The sequence below is a fragment of the Ranitomeya variabilis genome, chromosome 2 (genome assembly GCF_051348905.1).
Source record: "Ranitomeya variabilis isolate aRanVar5 chromosome 2, aRanVar5.hap1, whole genome shotgun sequence".
Taxonomy (NCBI): Eukaryota; Metazoa; Chordata; class Amphibia; order Anura; family Dendrobatidae; genus Ranitomeya; species Ranitomeya variabilis.
Genome location: NC_135233.1, coordinates 117,210,213 through 117,234,367, shown reverse-complemented (window position 1 = coordinate 117,234,367; position 24,155 = coordinate 117,210,213). Strand labels below are relative to the sequence as shown.

Genomic DNA, 24,155 nt, shown 5'->3' with positions numbered 1-24,155 from the left:
CGCCACCAAGATCGGAAAAATTTCCAAAAGCGCTATGTTACGAACCAGCCCTGATGAAACCCAATCCACCGGCCAGGGTGCAGCACACCATTGCCCTTTGAAGTAAGCCCCAAAACCACTGCCACCCGCCGCGTCCGTAAGCAATTCCAAAGAATCATTGTCCACCGTTTTTTCCATGAACAAAGTACGACAATTGTAAGAACCCAAAAGGAACTCCAAACCGCCAAATCTTCCTTCAAATCTGCTGACAAACGAATGAAGTGGTGCGGCGCACGGACTCCCGCCGTCGCACTCGCCAATCTTCTGGAAAAAACCCTCCCCATTGGCATAACCCGACACGCAAAGTTAAGTTTTCCCAATAGCGACTGTAATTCTCTCAGAGTCAATTTCTTTACACGCCTTGCTCGGGCCAAATCTTCCTTCAAACCATCAATCTTGTCAACAGGAAGCCGAAACTCCCACCCAACCGTATCAATAACAATCCCCAGAAAACTCAGGCACGTACACGGCCCTTCCGTCTTCCCGGGTGCCAATGGAACTCCGAAACGCTCACACACCCATTCAACAGCACGGATAAGGCGCACACAACGGTCGGACCCAGCCGGGCCCACACATAGGAAATCATCCAAATAATGTAACACCGAATCACAATCAGAAACGTCCTTAACCGCCCACTCCAAAAAAGAGCTAAACATCTCAAACAGAGCGCAGGAGAGGGAACAACCCATAGGTAAACACCTATCCACGAAAAACCCCCCATCCCAAAAACAACCCAAAAGCTTAACACTATCAGGATGAACAGGCAACAACCTAAATGCAGCTTCAATATCCGTCTTAGCCAACAAGGCGCCACGACCAAACTTGCCAACCCACGCAACGGCTTCATCAAAAGACGCGTACACCACCGAACAAAGCTTGGGTGCAATACCGTCGTTAACAGACAACCCCCGCGGGTAAGACAAGTGGTGAATCAAACGGAATTTTCCAGCTTCCTTCTTAGGAACCACACCTAGCGGTGATACAACCAAATCCTCAAACGGAGGAGACAAAAAGGGGCCCGCCATCCTTCCCAACGAAACTTCCTTCTTCAACTTCTCTGACACCACGTCCCCCTGTAACATTGCCGACCTCAAATTCTTAAGCGTCCGAGGAACCACAAACGAAGGGGCCGGAATAACAAAACCGTCCCGAAAACCACTATGTAGCACCCCCGCTGCCTCCCTCAGGGGGTATCTATTTAGAAAGGGGACCATCCTTTCCAGACTCACTGGCGTCACCCCCTTGAGAATTCCCTGGCCCTGACTTGAACTTAGATTTTTTAAAACACTTAGAGGCCCCATGGGAAGAGCCGCTGCAGTGTGAACACAAGTGCTTGAACTTGCAGTTAACCCCGAACTTACATTGCCCGTCGTTAAACTGCCAGCACAAGCCCGCTTTACGGCCCCCCGCCTGACTGGACTGTCCGGCCGATCCCGCCGAACTGGATTGACTACTCTGACCGGAACTACCGGCCCCCCCCTGAAAGGACTGGCCAAATTTATACTGCGCCATCACCCGCAGCCAAAGCCCGATGTCTTTCTGATCCCAACGAATCGTTGGTCGTATAGCCTTCATCTGCCGGAATTGCTCGTCATATCTCAACCAGGCCTGACCACCATAAACCCTGTGCGCCTCTCCAATGGAATCCATGTAGCAAAAAAGGCCTGAACACTTCTCAGGCGCCTTCTCCTCAATCACACTCGCTAAAATGGCAAACGCCTGTAGCCAATTTGTGAAAGTCTGAGGAATCAAACGCCACCTACGTTTTTCCTCATCCTCCTTTTTACTATCCTCTTTCTTCCCTTTGTCTAGGTTAAATTTTTCTAACGGGAGCAACGAAAAAATTTCAACATATTCATCCTTAATGATCTTTTCTATCACCTCCTTTTTAAGATGCGCCCCCAAAGGGCCCTCAAAACAAACATATACCTCCCCATGAGCCCTATCATCTAAATGGACCCGACACTCCTTTTCCTTCTCCGTTTGAACTGAAACCGACACCGGCGCCCAAGAGCCCGACGCCACTTGCGTCGAACCCGTAACCCTCTGCGACCCAATCCACGCCGCCAAATGCCGTTGATCACTCATCCCTCTCTCCAACCGCACCAACAAATCCCTCACATTTTCCAACACCGCCCCGACACCCCCCACATCAGCCCCGACAACGCCACTAACCCCAAAACCCGTCGCCACACCCCCTTGCGCCTCCACACTCACTGGAGACTGCAAATACTGCACAGGAAGCAAAGACAAGGACACACACTCACCAGGCTGCGGAGGAGCTGTGATCCCCCCAGCCGGAGTCCCAGGATCCAACCGCCGTTGTCCGTGGAAATCTAATGACCCAGGAGGCAACTGTCGCATGGGAGTCTGCGTTGCGTCTTGCTGCGAAGATCCAGCCTGAGGTGAAAGTAGCGCCGCCTGTCCTGTCCCAGCTTGCTGCTGCTGATCTGTCCTCCAAACGTCCAGGCCCCCATCACCACTGTGTGAGGCCGCTGCTGTGTCCATCGATCCAGCTGCAGGGACGAACCCTGCTGATGCTGCCGGGGCCACACCCGCAACCGCAGGGCTGCCCGCCACCACTCCTCTCCCTCGTCCTGCTTCAGATAGGCCAGAGGCAGGCCGCGCGGAAGGAGCATTCCCGCCGCGGCCCCCCGATGTGCTAGGCCTCACACGCTGCCTGGCTCGCGCTGGCCCCGCCCCCGCAATGCCGCGAGGTGAAGGCCTCGCAGCCGCCACTGGACCCCGCCCGGCAGTAGGATTCCTCCCAGGCCGGGACCTACCGGCGCTGCTATTAAGAGGTGCCCGGCCTGGAGGGTCCCCGGAGGGGCTCCTGCGCCGACGGGGGGCCCGCGGAGCTGAATCGGGCGACAGCCGGTCAGGAGGCCGTGACCGCCGCGCGCGCCTCACCGGAGACACCGCCGACGTCGCTGCTGCTCCCGGACCTCCGCTCCCGATGATCCCTGCTACCTGCCGTTCCAACCAGCCTGGAGGGTGCGCTGCTGCCGCGGCCCTCAGGCTCTCCAGAACGCTATCAACGGTGGCCATATTTGATGCACACTTGCTGACTGGAGAGCGGGAACTAAAAAACTCCACCCCTCTCCAGCTCAGTTAACATAACCGACTCCACTATACCTCCCCTTTATCATTAACCCCTCCCTCCATCCCATGGTCATGATGGGCCTCCCCTTACGCCGCGGGGGGAGGGGCGGCTCCAGCTCCGGCCATTACTTTCTCAATAGATGACATCACTGCCCTTCTCTCGCTGCCTTCATGTTGTCCTGTGTCCATATAGGAGCAGAGCATGCTTTGGATGTTTCTGTAATCTGATCATTGTGGCTTAAATCTATGTGGCTGCTGGATAGATCTACTATTAAACCGTGTGAAGGATGAACGTTTTATATATACAGTACAGACCAAAAGTTTGGACACATCTCATTTAAAGAGTTTTCTGTATTTTCATAACTATGAAAACTGTACATTCACACTGAAGGCATCAAAACTATGAAATAACACATGTGGAATTATATACTTAACAAAAAAGTGTGAAACAACTGAAATTATGTCTTATATTCTAGGTTCTTCAAAGTAGCCATCTTTTGCTTTAATGACTGCTTTGCACAATCTTGGCATTCTCTTGCTCAGCTTCAAGAGGTAGTCCTCAGGAACTCGAGCGTGGGAAAATATTCTGAAATGCTCCCAAGCTCGAGTTCATAAGAGTTCATCCAGCGAGGGCGCAGCACCACGACACGAGGTAACTACAGTACATTCCCCTGCATTCCATTCATTCACCAAGTTTTACAGTCAGGAGCACAGCTGCATTAGCAGAGCTCCTGGGTGTAAAATGATTTAACCCCTTCACATGGATTTACAGCGTGGGACAAGACTGAACAACGGAAGGTATGGAATATTGTTGTTTGTTTATTTTAACTTTATTTCAGGTGACAAGGGTCTTCAGGTGGATTAAGAGTATAATAAAATATTAGAACACCATGTGTCTTTATTTCATTAAAATACTTTTTAATAATGTGTGTGTTTTATTAACCATTTCGTACTATTGGATTAATAATGGATAGGTGTCATAATTGACGCCTCTCCATTATGAACCTGGCTTAATGTCACCTTACAATAGCAAGGTGACATTAACCCTTCATTACCCCATATCCTACCACTACAGGGGAGTGGGAAGAGAGAGGCTAAGTGCCAGAATAGGTGCATCTTCCAGATGTGCCTTTTCTGGGGTGGCTGGGGGCATATGTTTTTAGCCAGGGAGGTCCAATAACCATGGTCCCTCTCTAGGCTATTAATAGCTGCCCTCAGTCACTGGCTTTCCCACTCTGGCGGAGAAAATTGCGCTGGAGCCCATGCCAATTTTTTTCCGGGATTTAACCCTTTAATTTAATAGCTAGAGACCCCAAATTTTAAACAGAGACACTTCTTACATTAGTAAAGAAGAATATGTCATAAAAGAAGGGATATGAGATAGTTTACTGTATGTAAACCATGTCTCATATCCTGTCGGGTTTGTGAAGGAGATAGCAAAAGCCGGCAATTGAATTACCGACTTTTCTGCTATCTAGCGCTGAATTAAATATAAATATATATATATATATATATATATATATATATATATATATATATATATGTGTGTGTGTCTCACTGACAGAATAGGTATATATATATATATATATATATATATATATATATATATATATATATATATATATATATATACCTATTCTATGTGTACACATTTATTCTACCTATTCTATTCTATTCTGTCAGTGTGATTCTACAGCAGATAGGAGCTGGGCCATAGAGAATCATTGGGCCGTGTGCAATGCGTATTTTCTGGACGTATTTTCTGCGCTCATACGTCCGTAAAACTTGCTAGTGTGACGCCGGCCTTACAATTTATTTCTCTTTCCTCTGATATGAGCTAGCATACCAGAGGAAAAGGAAATGGCTTCCCCCCCCCCCCCCCCCCCCCGAGTCTCCCTGCTCTGTTCCCCGGCCCTTTGCGTCATCTTTCTGGAAGAAAATGGCAGGCGCATGCGCAGTGCGGCCACCAAGATCTGCTGGACGGTACCCGGCAACAGTAGGAAATTTTTCATATTGGTTCATTTTGATCACTGTGATAGACCCTATCACAGTGATCAAAATAAAAATAAAAAAAATATAGTGTTAGGGTTTGCGGAACGCACCGAATATATTTATTGATGTGATTGGTGCGTTCGCAACCCGGGATCCACCGTGATGGAAATATCCTGCCGCTAAGTGAATGGCGGCACAATATGGCGGTATTAACCAGCTCTGTTAGCTTCACAGAGCGGCTGAGAAAGCAAAGCTCTGTGCCCTGTTAACTCTCACAGAGACAAAGGCTAACTACCCAGAAGAGAGCAGTCAGTGGTCATGCATGCACACAACACTCCTCGCCGGAGGTGCCAGCATTCTAGGGGCTTATTTCAGCCGGGTCCCTGAACACATTCACGCATATGACCACAGTGGCGCAAAGCATGCAACTTTAGAAGATACTAGCGCATGGCCATGTCTGTAGTACATGCCTGCACAATGCAATCTTGCCTTGCGCAGGCGTGTACTATGGAGGACAGAGAATGAACTTCAATCCAATATTGCAGCCAGCATGCAGCCAGCGGGTAAGGAAAGGGTGAATCAAACACCCGAAAACCCCGCCCCTATGGCTGAAGATTGTTCCCTCCAAATTCAGGTGACAGTGTCCCTTTAAATAGCTGCAGCACGTACAGGACCTTCCAAAAGAGGACCAATGGGAGACTGCTACAGAGCCTGCGTACCTACAGGACCTTCCTAGAAAGACCAATAGATTTGGCTGCAGTACCTGAACATGTGACCCTTGATCTCCACTGAGAGCTCTTACCCTGGGCATGCTCAGTGTGTGCAAAGCAGGACTTAGTCCCAGAAAAGCCTGTTCGCCGTAGATCAGTGCAGGGTACAATAGCAGAGCCTGGAGAGGCAGCAAAAGCTCTTTGCACTGAACCAGACTCAGTGAGACGCTGGGACCGACATCTCCGCTGAGCAGGCTCCACTGTGGCCGATGGAGAATGGGAGACCGCAGCAGACACGGATCGAGATTCCCCCTGTGCAGCAGAGGAAACTCGATTTCTAACACATAGTAAATCAAACCCCCCTTTGTCACCCACTTAGTTACATCAAAATGATAAAATATTTTTTTTTATTTTTTCCATTCTTTGCAGTTAGGGTTGGGGTTAGGGCTGTGGTTAGGGTTGGGTTAGAGTTGTGTTAGGGTTGCTTTGGGGTTGTGTTAGGGTTGGGGTTAGGGTTAGAGTGAGAATTGGTTTTATTTCAAAATGGAAAAGAAATGTGATGACAATATGACAGCTAGTGTTGAGTGCAAGTGCTCGTTGCTCAAGTTTGCATCAGGTGCTCTGGTATGCACCGAGTATCTCAGATACCCCGCATGTTTTTTTAGGGATGTCTAACAGCCAAGAAACATGCGAGGAAGAGATTCGAGCATGTCACTCGAGCACCCACGATATTTGGTGAATACCCAAGCACCTGATACAAACTGGAGTAGCGAGCACTTGTGCTCAACACTAATAATGACATATTCAATATTACAGGCTAATGTTATCAAATTCTGTGTCATACCTCTGGGTACAACATGCTCACTATACCCCTGGATAAAATACTTCAGGGGTGTGATTTCCAAAATGGGGTCACTTGTGGGGTGTTTCCTCTATTTAGACACATCGGGGGCTCTCAAAAATGCAACACTGTGCACGCCATCGATTCCAGACAATTTTGCATTCAAAACATCATACGGTGCTCCTTCCCTTCCGAGCTCTGCTGTGCACCCAAATAGTACAGGGTCGGCCATTTATATGAATACACCTAAATAAAATGGGAATAGTTGGTGATATCAACTTCCTGTTTGTGGCACATTAGTATATGGGAGGGGGAAAGCTTTTCAAGATGGTTGGTGACCATGGCGGCCATTTTGAAGTCGGCCATTTAGGATTCAACTTTATTTTTTTCTATGGGAAGAGGGTCATGTGACACATCAAACGTATTGAGAATTTCACAAGAAAAACAATGGTGTGCTTGATTTTAACATAACTATTTTCTTTCATGAGTTATTTACACATTTCTCTTTGTTTACAGCCATTGACATGTTGCAGAGGTTAACATGTGAGAAGCGGATAGAAATTGTGTTGATGTCTGGTGAATGCAGTACCTGGGACATTGTAGCAGATTTCAATGCAAGACACCCTACGAGACCACCCATCTCCCATGCTACAGTTAGCAAACTGCTTGCCAAATTTTGTGAAACAGGTTCAGTGTTGGATTTGACAAAATGTGGACGCAAGAAAACTGTCACTAATCATCAGTGGCTGTCCTAGCATCATTCAGCAAGAGCCCACAGGGTAGCACTCTCTGCATATCATTGGAGAGTGGCATCATTCGAACATCCCTTCTGCGGATATTAGCTACTCACAAATGTCACCTTTACAAAATCCAGCTGCTGCAACATCTCAACGAGGATGACCCAGATCGGCACGCTGAATTTGCAGAATGGGCAAAACAAAAATTGGAACAGGACCCTCAGTTTACACAGAACATTATATTCAGTGATGAGGCAATCTTTTTTGTGAATGGTGAAGTTAACAAACAAAACCATCGCTATTGGTCTGACACTATCCCACAGTGCATATATGTTTCCAATAATGTTGTAACACAAATTATACTACAGAGTCTGCCTATGGGGGTGCTGCCTTATAGTACAGGGTCTGCCTATGGGGTGCTGTCTTATAGTGCAAGGTTTGCCTATGGGGGTGCTGCCTTGTGCTATAGAGTCTGTCTATGGGGGTGCATTTTACAATATAGAGTAGGCCTATGGGAAGTGCATTATACTATATTAAGGACTATCTGGTGCATTATACTAAATGGAGGCGATCTAGGGGGCCATCATACAGTGTGGAGATTACAGTGAGGGACCATCATACAGTGTGGAGATTACAGTGAAGGGGCCATAACACAGTGTGGAGATTACAGTGAGGAGGCCATCATACAGTGTTGGAACCATCAAACAGTTTGGGGGATACTAAGGGATCAGTATACTATGTGGGTGGTACTATACAGTGAGTGGGCCTTATACTGTGTACTGTCTCCTCCATAAATCTCTGAACTAATCTCCCAATATCTTCCCTCACGTAATCTTCGGTCCTCCCAAGACCTCCTTCTCTCCTCCACACTTATTCGCTCCTCATCCAGTCGCCTCCAAGACTTCTCCCGAATGTCCCCCATCCTCTGGAATTCTCTGCAACCACACGTCCGACTATCAACCACATTCGGATCCTTCAGACGGAACCTGAAAACTCACCTCTTCAGGAAAGCATACAGCCTGCACTGACCCCGCTGCCTCCTCATCACTACCGAAGCTACCGCCTCACCAACACCGGAGCTCGTGCAACCCTCAACATTACTGTCTCCTTCCCCTTAATCCTGTAGAATGTAAGCCCGCAAGTGCAGGGTCCTCACCCTTCTGTATCAGTCTGTCATTGTTAGTTTGTTTACTGTAAATGATATCTGTAATTTGTATGTAACCTATTCTCATGTACAGCACCATGGAATCAATGGTGGTATATAAATAAATAATAATAATAATAATAATAATAATAAATAATAAATAATACTGTGTATAAGAGAGCTGTACAGGGGGAGACTGGGGACATTATTAAATGTAAAGTGGGCACTTATGGTTATAGGGGAACTCGGGTTACTGTGACTATGAAAGGGGCACAGGGCATTATTACTTTCTAGGGGGCAAAATAAGGGCTAGACAACCCCTTTAATAGTTTTGCACACAGTGTACCAATACTACCACATACAAGAAACAAATAAAAAAAATAATAATGTCCCTTTATGTGCCCCTAATATATTAATCATTCCCTCCTATGTGACCCATATACAGTAATATTGTCCCCTTCTCTGGCCCCCATATAGTAATAATGTCCCACTTTGCTGCCCCCTTACAATAATATTGGCCCCCATACAGTCATAATATGCTCTAACACGGCTTGGTCCTTATACACTAATATTATATTAATCATATATAGATTGATGGAGCTGCTCCATGTTTAGTGGTTGCAGTTATCTGACCCACTGTGACATCACTCGTGTTCCGCTCCTTGTGATGTCACATAGAGATCTCCATTGTGACATCACGGAATTTGTGGTTATAAGGCAGCGACGCTGCAGGAAGAGGCTTTGTCTGAAGAAGCTCACTGTGGATTACACATTAAGCGATATTTCTTCAGGCTGAAATGCTCTTTCGATTTCTTTTAATCGTGAGTGTGCTATTAGCATGTATCGAAGACGTGCCTGCCATCATCCGCCGCCGTGATCCGTGGCCAAAGCATATGGCGCCTGACAACATCCACCACCAAGATTCCGGGCCAACGTATTCCCGCTTTATTTGTAAGTACTTTTCCAAATATTCACATATTATGGGGTAAACACCATTAGGCTGGGTGACGGCTTATTTTTGTGCCCTGAATTCACATTTTTACTGATACCATTTTGGGGTCCAGTCAATGTTTTGATCGCCTTTTATTGCAATGTTGCAGCTGCCAAAACATTTTATTCTGGCGATTTCGATTTTTAATCATTTCCTCCTATGTGACCCATATACAGTAATTTTGTCCCCTTCTCTGGCCCCCATATAGTAATAATGTCCCCTATGCTGCCCCCATACATTAATATTGGCCCCTATGTGGCACTCATCTGGTAAACCTGTCCCCCATGTGTTCATCATGAGTTAATATCGCCACCCTATGTGGCCCAGTAATAGTAATGTCTCCCTGTGCCCCAACACATGAATAATGTCTCTCTATGCGGCCCCCATACATTCATAATACCCTGTAACGCGGCTTGGTCCTTATACATTAATATTATATTAATCATATATAGATTGATGGAGCTGCTCCATGTTTAGTGGTTGCAGTTATCTGACCCATTGTGACATCACTCGTGTTCCGCTCCTCATGTTCCGCACATCATAATGTCACATTGAGATCTCCATTGACAAATGCAGCGATAACAAAAGTGTATTTAGAATTATTTTTTAAAGTGTTTAATTTTTAATGAACTTTTTCATTTTTTACTGTATTTTTACTGTACTTAATAGTCCTCTTTAGGGACTTGAAGCTGTGATTGGTTGATTGTGCTATACATAACAGTGGATAAACACTGCTATGTATAGCTAAAGCCACGTTCTCCTATGAACGCCAGCTACAGGCTGACTTTCACAAGAGGATCCGCACAAGCATAGCATCTTCAGCAGACCCTCGGCTGTCATGGCAACCCATCGTCACCCCCCAACATGTCACGGGTACGCCGATCAGCTTCTGATATGACCCCCCCGCGGCACGTGTTAAATGCAAATGTCAGAGATTCATAGCGGCATTAAACAGGTTAACACCCATCGGTGGAGCTCTACTCCACCCGCAACTGTTAAAATCACATGAATCAGCCATTAACTGCCAGGAGACATGCAGGCTTGACATGAGAACGGCATTATACACAAGGACACGACCTTTGACGTACATGTACGTCAAAGGTCATGAAGGATCTAATGCTAAATACATGACCAGGACTGATACAAGTGTTTAGTCAAATAATATATAGATAAGACATAGAAGTGTAATACTGCAGGCTGGATACAATAACTTCTACATGTAACAGAAGGGAGGTATAGGAAATACCGTATATACTCAAGTATAAGCCTACCCGAGTATAAGCCGAGACCCCTAATTTTGCCACAAAAAACTGAGAAAACTTAATAACTCGAGTATAAGCTTAGGGTGGAAAATGCAGCAGCTACCGGTAAATGTCAAAAATAAAAATAGGTACCAATAAAAGTAAAATTAATTGAGACGTCAGTAGGTTAAGTGTTTTTGAATATCCATATTGGATCAGGAGCCCCATATAATGCTCCATACAGTTTATGATGGCCCCATAAGATGCTCCATATTAAAATATGCCCCATATAATGCTGCACAAATGCAAATTATGGCCCCATAAGATGCTCCATACAGACATTTGCCCATATAATGCTGCACAAATGCTGATTATGGCCCCATAAGATGCTCCATACAGACATTTGCCCATATAATGCTGCACAAATGCTGATTATGGCCCCATAAGATGCTCCATAGAGATATTTGCCCCATATAATGCTGCACAAATGCTGATTATGGCCCCATAAGATGCTCCATACAGACATTTGCCCCATATAATGCTGCACAAATGCTGATTATGGCCCCATAAGATGCTCCATACAGACATTTGCCCCATATAATGCTGCACAAATGCTGATTATGGCCCCATAAGATGCTCCATAGAGATATTTGCCCCATATAATGCTGCACAAATGCTGATTATCGCCCCATAAGATGCTCCATACAGACATTTGCCCCATATAATGCTGCACAAATGCTGATTATGGCCCCATAAGATGCTCCATAGAGATATTTGCCCCATATAATGCTGCACAAATGCTGATTATGGCCCCATAAGATGCTCCATACAGACATTTGCCCCATATAATGCTGCACAAATGCTGATTATCGCCCCATAAGATGCTCCATAGAGATATTTGCCTCATATGCTGTGCTGCGATAAAAAAGAAATTAATACCATAATCCGAAACAAGGGGTTTAGTGTAGGCAGAACACAAACACTTCGGCTATAGATGCTGAATTTAATTTACCTATTGAGGTATGAAGTGACACATTAGTAAGTAACGATAAAAGGATCTTTATTGAACAATTAGTTTAAAATAACGATATTAAAAAGACAGGGTGATGTAAACAATTGAACCTCCAAAAAGATAAAAACAGGTGGTGACCAGCGATTTCCCAGTAGTGATATATTTCACATATTAAATGTACATATACGTATTACTATGCTATAAATAAATAATTAATACCCCCATAGAACAGAGAAGGTTGTCTATGTGGATGGACGTGGAACACGTCTCTTTATAGATACCGCATACCAAACTAATGTCTAATTATAGGGTATAGCACAGAGATAGATAATTGATAATGATAATTAATAAATGTGAAAATTAAACGGTACCCTAATTACAAAAAATTAAAAGATGGCTCTGGCTGTGGTGCTAATGATTTTTTTTGGAAATAATATAGAAGTGAAAAGTGAGGTATTACTACCTAATAATTACTGCTGTGCATGAGAACACAGCAGCAATAAACTGGGAGGATAATTGACCACTAGATGGCAATGTAAGACATGGGAGAGGAAAATAACAATTTCCTTAGAAAGGCAGCCAACGGAAAAGAAAATGGGGAAGAGGATTAGAAGAAGAAAAACAAAGTCACATACTCACCTCTCGTCGCTCAGGCCCCTGGCACTTGCTATATTCACCTGTCCGCGTTCCACCGTCGGCGCCGCCGTGTCTTCCGCATCCTCAGCACTGACTGTTCAGGCAGAGGGCGGCACACACACTAATCGCGTCATCGTGCCCTCTGACCTGAGCGTCACTGCAGAGGACGCAGAAGACGGAGCGGCGCCGACGGTGGAACGTGGGACAGGTGAATATCGCACACTGCGTTATACTCACCTGCTCCTGGCGCGGTCCCTGGTTCCCCGGCGTCGGCAGCTTCTTCCTGTAGTGAGCGGTCACATGGTACCGCTCATTACAGTAATGAATATGCGGCTCCACCCCTATGGGAGTGGAGTCGGGTCCATATTAATTACTGTAATGAGCGGTACCATTAATTTGAAGTAAACCCGATGTTCTGTAGCCAATGTGCCTTCCTAATAAATGCTGCAATTAGACTCCACTCCTGGATCAATCCCTCTTCTCCAGTAATCTAGAGCAGATATCTAGCAATATTATCTATTTATGGAAAAGCCTCCAGATGTCTTTTTTTCCTCTAGACACACAGGCCTTTTTTGATATGTTTACATGCCTGGATATAGAAAGATAGATCCGGGGCCTAACGATCGAGGTCACAGTGAGTGCGACCAGGCCTGGGTAGGTGGGCCCTGCAGACATACATTGAGCTGAAATTCACTGCAGCACAAATATTCACCGAGTGGCGAATGCTAGCAATGTCATGCGCTTCCCGTCACTGGCTCGCTAAAGTCAGCTGCCGACTTCTGCTCCGGCTATGGAAGAAGATGTCACAAGTAGTGGGAGTGGGGGAAGTTGAATAGAATCATTTAATTTTTTTACTTTTGATGTAGAACAGGGACATTATTACTGTAAAAATATACTGAGATGGGGGGTATATATAACTGGAAGGAGCCAAGAATGGGGGGCATTATACCAGGAAAGGGTCCAGGATGGAGGACATTATACCAGGAGGAGGCAAAGGAATGAGGACTTTATACTGGGAAAGGGAGACATTATACCAAGGAAATTATACTGGGAAAGGGAGACATTATACCAGGATGTAGGACATTATACCTAGAAGGGGCCAAGGATAAAGACTTTATATCAAGATGGTGGATATTATTACTGAATGAGGTCCAGGATATGGAACATTATTACAGGAAGGGGCCAGGATGGGTGATATTATTATATGAAGGGCCAGAATTCGGGACTTTATTACAGGATGGGGACATTGTACACGAGGGGGCAAACACGTATGTCTTCACAGGATCTGGATTGCTACAAGAGACCATACATCTGACAAATATGCAGGTGGGACCCAGGTCAAAATTTTTCACCGTGACTCATCGGTCTCTACCTAAGCAACTGGATAGATCTCTATATAGTCCATTATATCTATTGTATATTAATATGGCATCATCCCTGAGACAATCTTGCAAACTAAGGCTTCTTTCACACTAGCGTCGGGCTCGGCCCGTCGCAGTACGTCGGGCCGAGGTTCCCGACGCTAGCGTTGTCTCCGCCGCACAACGGGGGCAGCGGATGCATTTTTCCAGCGCTTCCGCTGCCCCATTGTGAGCTGCGGGGATGTGCGGAGAGGTGGGGGTGGAGTTCTGCAAAAAACGTTACATGCAACGTTTTTTGCGGCCGACGGTCCGCCACAACACGGCGCAACCATCGCGCGACGGTTGCGACGTGTGGCAATCCGTCGCAATGCATCGCGAAACGTTAGTCAATGCAAAAAAAACGCATCCTGCAAGCACTTTTGCAGGATGTGTCTTTTCTGCAAATCGACGCATTGCAACGGATTGCAGTTAACGCTAGTGTGAAAGTAGCCTTAAGCCCCATTTTTTAATCGTCTTGCCGGGTCCTACAGTCCAATAGAAAATTGAATAGAGTCACAGATTTCTCTTCTGCAGATTGAGCAGAGCTCAGGTTTTGAGCTGTGTATAACCCCGCCACAGCTTTGTGTTTACATTGTATATTGACAGAAAGCGGCTAATCAGTGCTGGAGCCTGGCTGGACTAGGAGGCGCAAGACCAGTTGTCCTGTAGTGATAATCAATTGCTGGTAAAACAGTTATTCTATTGAAACAGTCCAGTAATTGACACATCGGTGTGATAAAGGTCTACGCTTCTACATTATGGCTGTCTCAGATAACATGGCAAAAGCCTGGTGACAGATTCCCTTTGATAATAATGGCATAGTGTATTACAGACAAGTTATTGAATATATATAATATACATATTCTTTCTTCTTTTTCAGTGGATGTTATTGTTCCTCCAGACATCTCTTGGAATGAATTCATAATTTATGCTGTATTTCACATCACCAGCTACCACCTTGCAAAGTTAATTGTTGATGTCATCTATAAAGTCTGTAAAATCATATGGAGGTGAGTATTGTAAAGGATGATTTATATTGTACATGGGAGTCTGTAAAAAAAAGTACATAAGTACATCTTTATTACAGATGAGAGGCTCTGACAAAATTCTGCCAAATCATGCAGGTTTTATTTAGAGATTTGATTCACAGCAAAATTATTCTTCACAAATTGATTGTTCTTATTATGCTCTGGGGTCTCCCCAGTCTCAGACCATAATAAATGGAGGAAAGAAGAAAATAAAGTTCATGCATCACCAAGCCCCTCTCCGGAAGCCCCACTGCTCTCTGCCCGCAGCTCGCGCACAGTGTTGGCTCTTGGTTGGGGCTTACATGAGCAAAGACCTTTCAGGGCCCACTTGTAGCCAACGTTCCAATCCAAAGGGAACACTTGGCCAGAGGCGCGGTACAATGATAGTGTGGAAAACTGGCCATCGAGAATAAAGCAGCAGAAGTCGGTCAGAGAGGAGAGCTAAACTTTTTGCCAGCGCTCTACTGTTCCGCAAGCTGGAGGCTGCAGCTAGCTTCCACTTTGTCTTATTTGCGTGGAGTGAACTACAAACAATCTGTGTTCTCCAAAATTCTGAGTTTTGTAAATATGAGCAAAATTCAATTCCACTCAAATAAATCCACTCATGGCTAATCTTCATATTACCTTACAATCCAGTACGATCCACACATATTGAACTTTCATGTACATGAAAAATGGTTGATAAATACCAAAATGTTACTTATTGCCAATGTTTCTACAGAATGTAAGAGACAAATGAATGAAGAAACATAAGAGTCTATATTTCATTCTGCAGAATACAGATATGTTACTCTGTAATTCACAATATACCTTATATTTTACTGTTTTAAAGACATCTGACAAGGGATGAATCCGGGAGAGATGATGGATCTGATGAAGACAGAGCGACTACTGCACCTCTTGGTAAGTACAGCCTAACCAATCTGACACTAAAGCAGTTCTCCAGGATAAGAAAAACAGGGCTGCCATAAAAAGAACAAAAACCCCCTATGCTTTCACACTCTTCAGCTTGTTCCTGGTATTGCAGCTCTGTACATTCCCGTCACTGGAGCGGAGCTACAATACCGGGCACAACCTGTACACAGGGGTGCTCTTATTTTTCAAACAAACCAATTACATTTTTCTAACCCTGGACAAGGCTATAAAATCTATATGCCAATAGTTATTGTTTTGCTTTTTTATAACTTGGTAACAGCTTTATGACGCCGATGACTTACTCTGGGGACATTTGATACTTAATAGAAGAACATCTTATTCGAAATGGTCTCTTAACCCTTTCGTGCCAGAGCCTTTTTCGCCTTCATAACCAGGCCAATTTTTTTCATTCTGACCAGTGTCACTTTATGTGGTAATAATTATTGAAAGTTTCAACGGATCCCACTGATTCTGAGACAGTTTTTCCAATACATACTGTACTCCATTACAGTGGTAAAATTTGTTCAGTTTAAATTGCGTTTATGTCTGAAAATATCGGAAAATTTTGCAATTTTTAATTTTTTAATTTTAAGTCCTTAAATCAGAGTGTTGTCACACAAAATAGTTAATAAATAACATTTCCCACATGTCTAGCTATCATCAGCACAATTTTTGAAACATAATTTTTTTTTTTAGGAAGTTAAAGGGGTTAAAAGTTGATCAGCAATAGCATATTTCTCATTTTTCCAACTAAACTTGCAAAAACAATTTTGTTAGGGACCACTTCACATTTGAAGTTACTTTGAGGAGCATTTAATACAGAAAATACCCAAAAGTGACATGATTCTAAAAACTGCACCCCTCAAAGTGCTCAAAACCAAAGTTTTTGGTATTCCAAAGTCTGACTGCTCTAACTGTAAAGAACACTTTCCTAATTAGCTGCAGTTATGGTCTTTATTCCATCGGTAATGTGTGCCCCCTAGTCCAAAGTATGGTCCTTGTAAGGAATTAGTCATGTGCTAAACCTTTGTATTGACCACACATATATATTATATATGTTAATGACATCACATGGAAGAAGCCCAACTTTTCCACCTCTCATCATATGAGGCCTTCCATCCCATGTAATAATCTAGTTTCCCACCTTCCAACTGACTCTAATTTCTGAATATCCTCTTTTAAATGTGCAGCCTAAAACTAGATCCCATATTCTAGATGTGGCCAGTGTCATAGAGGGAAAAGAAGTGCACCCCCAGTGAAAACTCTCTGGCAATTCTCACTCTGATTTCACAAGTTACCTTAGTAACGACAAGTATTTTGATTACTAATATCTACTTAACTGAGGCAAATTTTTAAAAAAGTTTTATTCCACTTTACTGCCCATATTACATCATGTGTCCAGTTCAACAAGAAACATTTGTGATGAACAGTCTTCTTTACAGAGAACCTGTCATCAAGAAAATACAGTTTAAAATGCAGGTTCCATATTAGAGAGCTGAGGAAGCGGAGTACATTGAGATATAGTTTTGTGAGGAAAGATTCAGTAAAACCCATTTTTTAATCCCTTCACGACATTGAGGTTTTGCCTTTTTGCGTTTCTGTTTTTTCTCCCCTTCTGAAAATATATTAGAAACGCAATGAAAAGAAAAACAACCTTGTAAAAATCGTCTCTTAAAGAATCTTGTCGGTAAAAGATCTGTAGACGTAGAGGTAATAATCTATGGGAAACATAGAGAAGTGTTTATTATCAAAATACTGATTATACTTCTGTTACAGGAAAACATGAGAATAAGCTAAATATTGGAAAGCATGAAGCTCCTCGCGGAGCCTGGGCTGAAAAAAGGGACGAGCTCAAAAACTTCAGAATCCCTCCCGGTCGGGTTAGTGATCTGGTCGCCAAATTCCAGTCACATCAGAACGCGAGCGTCAACTCTGACAGTAAGTACTCAGGACTTTTATGACAAATTTAATGGGAAAACGCCTTTATAAAAAAAGTCTCTTAAAGGAAAATGTCAGTGAATAAACCCTAGACATAGAGGTAACTCTACTGGTTTGGTCCATCTTTTTAATACATCACTGTACCAGTTAGAGGTTATAACATTTATATGATGTTTATTTTATATATTTATCTCACTTACAGTGGGGAATATAAGTATTTGATGCAATGCCAATTTTGCAAGTTTTCCCAACTACAAAGAATGGAGAGGTCTGTAATTATTATCATAGGTACATTTCACCTGTGAGAGACAGAATCTTACAATGTGATTTTCTGGATTTAGTTTATGATTTTTACATCATTGATTTGCATTTTATTGCATGAAATAAGTATTTGATCACCTACCAACCAGCAAGAATTCTGGCTCTCGGAGAACTGTTAGTTTTTCTTTAAGAATTTCTCCTACTCTACACTCATTACCTGTATTACTTGCACCTGTTTGAACTTGTTATCTGTATAAAAGACACTTGTCCACACACTCAATCAATCACATTCCAACCTCTCCACCATTGCCGAAACTTGACAGATCTGGAGAAGATCTGTATGGAGGAGTGGGCCAACATCCCTGCTGCAGTGTGTGCAAACTCGGGAAAGAACTACTACATATGACCTCTGTAATTGAAAATAAAGGTTTCTGTAGCAAATATTAAGTTCTGTTTTTCTATTGTAACAAATACTTATTTCATACAATAAAATGCTAATTAATTATGCAAAAATCATACAATGTGATTTTCTGGATTTTTTTAAGGTTCTCTCTCTCACGGTTGAAGTTTACTTACATTAAAAATTACAGAACTCTCCATTCTTTGCAGGTGGGTAAACTTGCAGAATTGGCAGTGTGTCAAATACTTATTTTCCCCACTGTATGTAGCGCCATTATTTCCACAACGTTTTACTTACATTGTTATTACTGTCCCCATTGGGGCTTACAATCAAAATCCCCCCTCAGTATGTCTTTGGAGTGTGGGAGGAACCCGGAGGAAACCCACACAAACTCCTTGCAAATGTTGTTCTTGGTGAGATTTTAACCTAATTTTAATATTCTACATTACGGGAAAGCATGAGGGCAAATAAAATATTGTGACTGATGTCGCTCCTCACGGACCCATGGCGGAAAAGAGAGAAATCCTCAAAAACACCATGATCATACAGGTCCTGTGTGACCATGCACCCTCGCACGTACCCACAGCCTATGAAGTGACATCCTTAATCCATGTAATGGCGAAATTAAGGACTTTTATTGTAACACGATTTGGTGAGTGCCACATCTTCCTCTTTCTCTGGTGTACGCATTTTTCAAAGACCATATATATGATGTCGAGCACCACAAGAAGCGTGTTGAACACCACCTGCTGAGTAACAATCGGACTAATTATAGTTTTGGTCGTTTGATCTATACCGTTGTATCTGGTGCCGTTCTTCTTGCTTTTTTCTTTTTTGAATAGTTTTTTTTTTTTTTTACCATGTTCACTAAATGCTAAAACTGACCTGCCATTATGATTCTCCAGCTCATTATGAGTACTCTTACACCAAATATGTCTAGGTTCTTTTTATTTACGGTAAGTGGTGAGCAAAAAATCGAAAGTTTGTAAAAAAAACAAAAACAAAACCAATGGCACCATTTTCCTAGACACATAATGTCTCCAATTTTTAGGATCTTGGGCCGGGTGAGGGCTTATTTTTTGCACATCGAGCTGACGTTTTTATTGATGCCATATTGGTGCAGACATGATCTTTTGATTGCCTGTTATTGCAATGTTGCGGAGACCAAAGAAACTTAATTCTGAAATTTTGATTTTTATTTTTTTTTCTCATTACACCGTTTACTGATCAGATTAATTATTTTTATATTTGATAGCTCGGACGTTTCTCAATGCTTTGATACCAAATATGTGTCTATTTAATTTTTTTTGTTTTATCACTTTATTTTGAATGGGGCAAAAGCGAGTGATTTTAATTTTTATTTTTTTAATTCTCTTCATGTTTTTAAAAACATTTGTTTCCACTTTTTACTTGTTTCAATACTCTATTTAGGAGACTTGAAGCTGCAATCATCTGTTCGCTTCAGCCCTGCTGCTTGTAGCAAAAATGATCATTTACTATGAGCGCTGGGCTTAGGGTGGCGCTCATACCAGATCAGCAATGACAACCACAGGGGTCTCTTGCAGACCCCGGGTTGTCATGCTATCCCATTGGCACCTCGTATTTATGTGACGGGCACGACGATGGGTGAGATTAGTGACGCGCTTCTGCCGTGAATATGATAAATGCAGCCGTTTTGTAAATTGACAGCAGCATTTAACAGGTTAACAGCTATGGGTGGATCATGATTACACTCACGGCTGTTAGGGGCACATGACAGCTGATCAGATCAGCTCTCATGTGCCTAAAAACATGAGGGTTCAGAATAGTAGCCTGCATGTAATGCAGAGCACAAACTATGACGTGTATATATGTCATAGGTCATGTAGGAGTTAATCATTTAAACTTCTGCTCTTTCTGGGATTTGTGGTCCAGTGGGCAGTCCTATCCGTGGTTGACAGCTACCTCTGTATACATACATGGACAAAGAAATGTGTCAGTTAGTGATAGTACCGCGAATTGGTCCGAAAATCCAAGAAAAAGCAAAGGAAACAATGATTAAAACACAGGTAATACTGAATGTTTTCTCACACAACTACATTATATATGAATCTACTCATCCCCCAGATCTATTATATGATGTCTGCAGATAGAACTGTGTTTTCATGGTGACAGTTTCCCCTTAAGTCATTTCCTAGTATGCTGGGGGTCTCCAATCCCAGGATGGCTGTAGAGTAGAATCAATGTTCTTTTCATGATCAACTAGTCTCACTAACATTGTATTTTACAGGACATCAAGAGGACGAAAAACATGTTCCACCTCCTCTGCTTATTTTTCTTAAAGCGTCTGAACGTCCTACTGGCTTCTCGGAAGATGAAGCCCGTCCCAGCCAAAACCGACAGTAAGTTCTTAAGACTTAAATATATGTTTAATGATATACAGTATGTTATGTTCTAGCATTAACAAGCAGTGGGATAACTAGTTAGAAATTGATCACTCGAGACGTTAATGTTGATAGCGATATTTTTATTTGTGCAAGCTAAAGCTTCAGACTGGGAGCCAAAACCGGTCTTTGTATGGAGTCTAGCTGGTACCAGCAACATATTATTATTATTTATTCATATAGCACCATTGATTCCATGGTGATGTACATGAGAAGGGGTTATACACAAATTACAGCTATCACTTACAGTAAGCAAAGTAACAGTGACACAGTGATACAGAGGGGAGTTTCCATACTGGTTCTGTTAATGTTTCTAAAATCCATTTCCTTTCAATAAGAGACTAATCGATAATCTAGTAGTCAATCTGTCAGAGGATGGCCTGTAAGGCTAGGATCAGTTCATTGCCTGTAAAGACTGTAATATAATGTAAGAAGCCTCTTCAGAGAGGCAGAGGACATGAACAGTAGTGCCATCTATTCCAAGTAGCAATCTTAAAAGTCAATATCGACTTTTTAAAAAACCTTGCCACATAACTTAGGAAAAGAAGCCAAAGCAGAAATTCCCATTGCAGATATGTGTTTCGGGGTGTTTGCTTCTCATCAGTGTAAAGCAGGAGATCTGATTTTCCTGCGTGAGAGACGTCTGACATGGGGTTTAAGGGTTTAGGTTTCTTCGTGTAGACAATTCTTCCCTGGGAATTTGAGAGAGTTCACATCCTCTTCCTCTCTGAAGAGGCTATTTACTTATTCAGATTCCCTGGGAAGCATTGCATTTCCTTTAAGTCTCCACAAGCAATATAATCTGGAAATAATGAATGACATATAAACTTTTCCAGCTGTCTTGCTCATTAAAATCTGTCTCCATATCCATATAGTCATCTTTACTGTTTTGCTAATGTTGTGACATTTTATTTTGCAGGTGAGGCAGGGCGGGGTCTCGCTGTGAACCCACAAAGAACATGGGATCCAGCTGGAGACGACTTTACATCAGCACTGGATATGACATTACTGGACATTCTACACCACTGGATATGACATTACTGGACATTCTACACCAATGGATACGACATTACTGGACATTCAACAGCTAGACGCACTCACTGAATAAGTGAGTTTCCTACTGCAGAACAAGGCAGATTCCAGACTTGGTCTCTGTTCTCCACCCCTGGATGTACCATTACTGGACATTCAGCAGCAAGCAGCTAGATGCACTCACTGAATAAGTGAGTTTCCTACTGCACAACGAGGCAGATTCCAGACTTGGTCTCTGTCCTCCACCCCTGGATGTACCATTACTGGACATTCAGCAGCAAGCAGCTAGATGCACTTACTGAATAAGTGAGTTTCCTACTGCAGAACGAGGCAGATTCCAGACTTGGTCTCTGTCCTCCACCCCTGGATGTACCATTACTGGACATTCAGCAGCAAGCAGCTAGATGCACTTACTGAATAAGTGAGTTTCCTACTGCAGAACGAGGCAGATTCCGGGCTCGGTCTCTGTTCTCCACCACTGGATACGACATTACTGGACATTCAGCAGCTAGACGCACTCAATGAATAAGTGAGTTTCCTACTGCAGAACGAGGCAGATTCCAGACTTGGTCTCTGTCCTCCACCCCTGGATGTAACATTACTGGACATTCAGCAGCAAGCAGCTAGATGCACTTACTGAATAAGTGAGTTTCCTACTGCAGAACGAGGCAGATTCCAGACTTGGTCTCTGTCCTCCACCCCTGGATGTACCATTACTGGACATTCAGCAGCAAGCAGCTAGATGCACTTACTGAATAAGTGAGTTTCCTACTGCAGAACGAGGCAGATTCCAGACTTGGTCTCTGTCCTCCACCCCTGGATGTACCATTACTGGACATTCAGCAGCAAGCAGCTAGATGCACTTACTGAATAAGTGAGTTTCCTACTGCAGAACGAGGCAGATTCCAGACTTGGTCTCTGTCCTCCACCCCTGGATGTACCATTACTGGACATTCAGCAGCAAGCAGCTAGATGCACTTACTGAATAAGTGAGTTTCCTACTGCAGAACGAGGCAGATTCCGGGCTCGGTCTCTGTTCTCCACCACTGGATACGACATTACTGGACATTCAGCAGCTAGATGCACTCACTGAATAAGTGAGTTTCCTACTGCACAACGAGGCAGATTCCAGACTTGGTCTCTGTCCTCCACCCCTGGATGTTCCATTACTGGACATTCAGCAGCAAGCAGCTAGATGCACTTACTGAATAAGTGAGTTTCCTACTGCAGAACGAGGCAGATTCCAGACTTGGTCTCTGTCCTCCACCCCTGGATGTACCATTACTGGACATTCAGCAGCAAGCAGCTAGATGCACTTACTGAATAAGTGAGTTTCCTACTGCAGAACGAGGCAGATTCCAGACTTGGTCTCTGTCCTCCACCCCTGGATGTACCATTACTGGACATTCAGCAGCAAGCAGCTAGATGCACTTACTGAATAAGTGAGTTTCCTACTGCAGAACGAGGCAGATTCCAGACTTGGTCTCTGTCCTCCACCCCTGGATGTACCATTACTGGACATTCAGCAGCAAGCAGCTAGATGCACTTACTGAATAAGTGAGTTTCCTACTGCAGAACGAGGCAGATTCCGGGCTCGGTCTCTGTTCTCCACCACTGGATACGACATTACTGGACATTCAGCAGCTAGATGCACTCACTGAATAAGTGAGTTTCCTACTGCACAACGAGGCAGATTCCAGACTTGGTCTCTGTCCTCCACCCCTGGATGTTCCATTACTGGACATTCAGCAGCAAGCAGCTAGATGCACTTACTGAATAAGTGAGTTTCCTACTGCAGAACGAGGCAGATTCCAGACTTGGTCTCTGTCCTCCACCCCTGGATGTAACATTACTGGACATTCAGCAGCAAGCAGCTAGATGCACTTACTGAATAAGTGAGTTTCCTACTGCAGAACGAGGCAGATTCCGGGCTCGGTCTCTGTTCTCCACCCCTGGATACAACATTAATGGACATATGGGCAGCACGGTGGCGCAGTGGTTAGCACAGCAGCCTTGCGGCGCTGGAGTCCTGGGTTCAAACCCCACCAAGGACAACATCTGCAAAGAGTTTGTATGTTCTCTCCGTGTTTGCGTGGGTTTCCTCCGGGTTCTCCGGTTTCCTCCCACATTCCAAAGACATACTGATAGGGAATTTAGATTGTGAGCGCTATATAAAAATAAAGATTATTATCATCAGGGCCACATTTTAAACGTTTATTGCCTTGGCTTCTATGAGAACTTTTACATTAAACATCTAGAATAAAGTTACTAAAGAAGTTAGTGAATAATATGTAGCAGTGTATCTGAGCCTCT

At 43.6% G+C, this 24,155-nt stretch overlaps 2 protein-coding genes across 2 annotated transcripts in view; both read left to right on the top strand.

Annotated features, from left to right (window-relative positions):
• Window positions 1–9,325: 9,325 nt before the first annotated feature.
• The window catches only part of LOC143804614 (DNA-directed RNA polymerase I subunit RPA2-like), a 391,215-nt gene continuing 376,385 nt past the window's right edge, over window positions 9,326–24,155 (top strand). The window contains 4 exon segments of the mRNA XM_077282870.1: window positions 9,326–9,516; window positions 14,726–14,855; window positions 15,706–15,776; window positions 17,565–17,726. Of these exon segments, the coding sequence (XP_077138985.1) occupies window positions 17,598–17,726 (129 nt within the window). The 5' untranslated portion in view covers window positions 9,326–9,516; window positions 14,726–14,855; window positions 15,706–15,776; window positions 17,565–17,597.
• Window positions 20,346–24,155, top strand: part of LOC143808918 (DNA-directed RNA polymerase I subunit RPA2-like) — an 87,117-nt gene continuing 83,307 nt past the window's right edge. The window contains 2 exon segments of the mRNA XM_077292097.1: window positions 20,346–20,435; window positions 20,657–20,768. Coding sequence (XP_077148212.1) covers window positions 20,346–20,435; window positions 20,657–20,768 — 202 coding nt within the window.